This window comes from Apis laboriosa, unplaced genomic scaffold, assembly GCF_014066325.1.
Source record: "Apis laboriosa isolate Shangri-la unplaced genomic scaffold, ASM1406632v1 scaffold16_cov148, whole genome shotgun sequence".
NCBI classification, from domain to species: domain Eukaryota; kingdom Metazoa; phylum Arthropoda; class Insecta; order Hymenoptera; family Apidae; genus Apis; species Apis laboriosa.
The window spans coordinates 4,731,328-4,733,756 of record NW_025222129.1 but is presented as its reverse complement, the minus strand read 5'-3'; the positions used below and the strand labels follow the sequence as shown (position 1 = coordinate 4,733,756).

At 25.4% G+C, this 2,429-nt stretch overlaps 1 protein-coding gene across 1 annotated transcript in view; it reads right to left on the bottom strand.

The window, feature by feature from the left end:
* Nucleotides 1-231: 231 nt before the first annotated feature.
* The window catches only part of LOC122711285 (adenylosuccinate synthetase), a 7,594-nt gene continuing 5,396 nt past the window's right edge, over nt 232-2,429 (bottom strand). Inside the window, exons 3-6 of the mRNA XM_043929884.1 lie at nt 1,315-1,678; nt 782-1,174; nt 437-693; nt 232-355 (exon numbers count right to left, since the gene is read on the bottom strand). Coding sequence (XP_043785819.1) covers nt 306-355; nt 437-693; nt 782-1,174; nt 1,315-1,678 — 1,064 coding nt within the window. The 3' untranslated portion in view covers nt 232-305. The remainder of the gene's footprint in view (nt 356-436; nt 694-781; nt 1,175-1,314; nt 1,679-2,429) is intronic.

The following is a 2,429-nucleotide window of genomic DNA, read 5'->3' as shown; positions in this document are numbered from 1 at the left end:
TTAAATATCAATGATTCGGTAGTTGAAAAGTCATTTTTTAAATTGTAAATATTATTAAGCTGACTAGCTGCTCAAGATTCAATTCTAGTGACTAACAGAATTAGTCATGTGAGATTGCCGCGATTATAAATAGATAGATCCAAATTCGGCGGATAGTTAGTTATTCAGAAGTCTGCATGCGTGATGTTTTATAAAAGTATTCTTCAAGTTTGAATAAATTTTGTACATGAATCGGTATCATCATTTTATTCCGATTCTTTTAATAGTACATTCTCTCATGATGAACGTCCTACTACATAACAATGTCAAAGCGTAATTACACTTTCCCGACCTGCTCCAACTCCAATCCACTTAACTGAAATAATAATAATTATAATTATTAATATATTTCAATTCAATATTAAAAAAAAATCTATAGAGAAATTAAGAAAATTACCTGGTACACCAAGATGTTCTTCTATTAGTTGTATATATTTTTTTGCATTAGGAGGTAATTTTTCTAAAGAACGTACACCCTCTGTTGTCGATTGCCAACCATCGAGAGTTTCATAAATTACTTCTACTTTCACCAAGTCAGAAGTAGTACTTGGAAAATAATCAATTTCCTTTCCATTTAATCGGTAACCTACACCAATTTGAATTTTTGGAAGCGTATCTAAAATGTCTAATTTTGTTAGACATATTGACGTATATCTGTTAAATAAAAATAAATAAAATTCTAAATGTAAAGAGATGAATAAATTTGTTTAACCAAATTTGTTTTTATAACAATATTTCTTACCCATTAACCATTGCAGTGAATTTAAGAAGAGTTAAATCTAGCCAACCGCAACGTCTTTTTCTATTTGTTGTAACACCAATTTCATGTCCTCTCCTTTGTAAAAGATCGCCTGTAGCATTCAAAAGTTCTGTAGGGAATGGACCATCACCAACTCTTGTAGTGTACGCTTTAACGACACCAACAACTTCTCCGATATAAGACGGTGGTAGTCCAAGACCGGTACAAACACCACCTATACTGCAGTTAGAACTCGTAACATAAGGATATGTTCCAAAATCTATATCTAACATCGCAGCATTTGCACCTTCTATTAATACTTTTTTTCCTTCGCGTAATGCTTGATGCAAATACTGAACGGTTTCTTTTACTAATGGTCTTATTCTTTCTGCATATCTGAAAATAGATTAATATAAATATATTATTTCTAAATATTGTTTTTTTTTTAATGATGATTTTTAATTTAATACAATTCATCTTATAATATTCTTAAAAAAAAAAAAAAAAAAAAAAAAAAAAAAAAAAAAAAAACATACTCTTTATATCGTTGAAGCTCTGCTTTTACATCAACTTGAAGTGCTGGAAACATTTTTTGATACGAAGTTACCAGTGCATCAAATTTTTGCGAAAATTTGTCGAAATCTCCGAGAAGATCACCGATTCTAAGTCCATTTCTAGCAGCTTTACTCGAATACGTTGGGCCAATTCCTTTCTTGGTTGTACCAAGCGATTGTGTACCTTTTTCCAATTCCTGGAGGCCATCGACTTGTTGATGAAAATCAAATACTATATGTGCACGATCGGAGATTATTAATCGTTCCCGCCAATTTTTCAAACCTTTCGCTTCATTGCTTTCTAGTTCTTCAAAAAGACCTGGTAAATGTATTACTACTCCATTTCCTGAACAAAATTTATGAAAAATTACTATTATAATTATAATAATAAATTTATGATATTTAAATTTATAATATTTAAAAAATTCTTATTTAAGAATTTATAGATAATATAATACAAATATTTTTGCATACAATATCTGAAATAAAAAGTTAAGCAGTAACAGTTATATATATATATAGAAAAAAATTGCATATTCAGGATGTTCATATTTCAAAGCTATCAAAAATACTGATATTAAACACTTTGAATAATTTTTAAGTATTTTTTTTAAATCAATAGATTATTCATTTAATGACAATTATCTTTTATTTAAAATATTTTTTACTATAATACATATTATAGTAGTATAATATGTAGTATTATATATATATAATAGTATTATATATATAATGGACAATAAATATTTTTAAAATATTTTTTTTTTTCATAATGAACTCGTAAGATCATATAGAATTTTTTTTAATGGAATCAATATTTTATTTGCAAAGAATATTAAAATAAATTTGAAAATATATAATTATAAAAATATAAAAAAAACATTTTTGTTCACTTAATACCAAATTATTTTAAAATAATTTTTTAATTGTGAATTTAATTAAAAACAAAAAAAAATAAAATTGATATTTAATTTAAATTACAATTTTTTTTGGCAGAAAACTATACTAATTTTATTATAAATGCAAATATGTATTTGTAATTAATAAAATCGAAGATTATTAAATAAAATCATGTATATATATATATATAAAAAAAA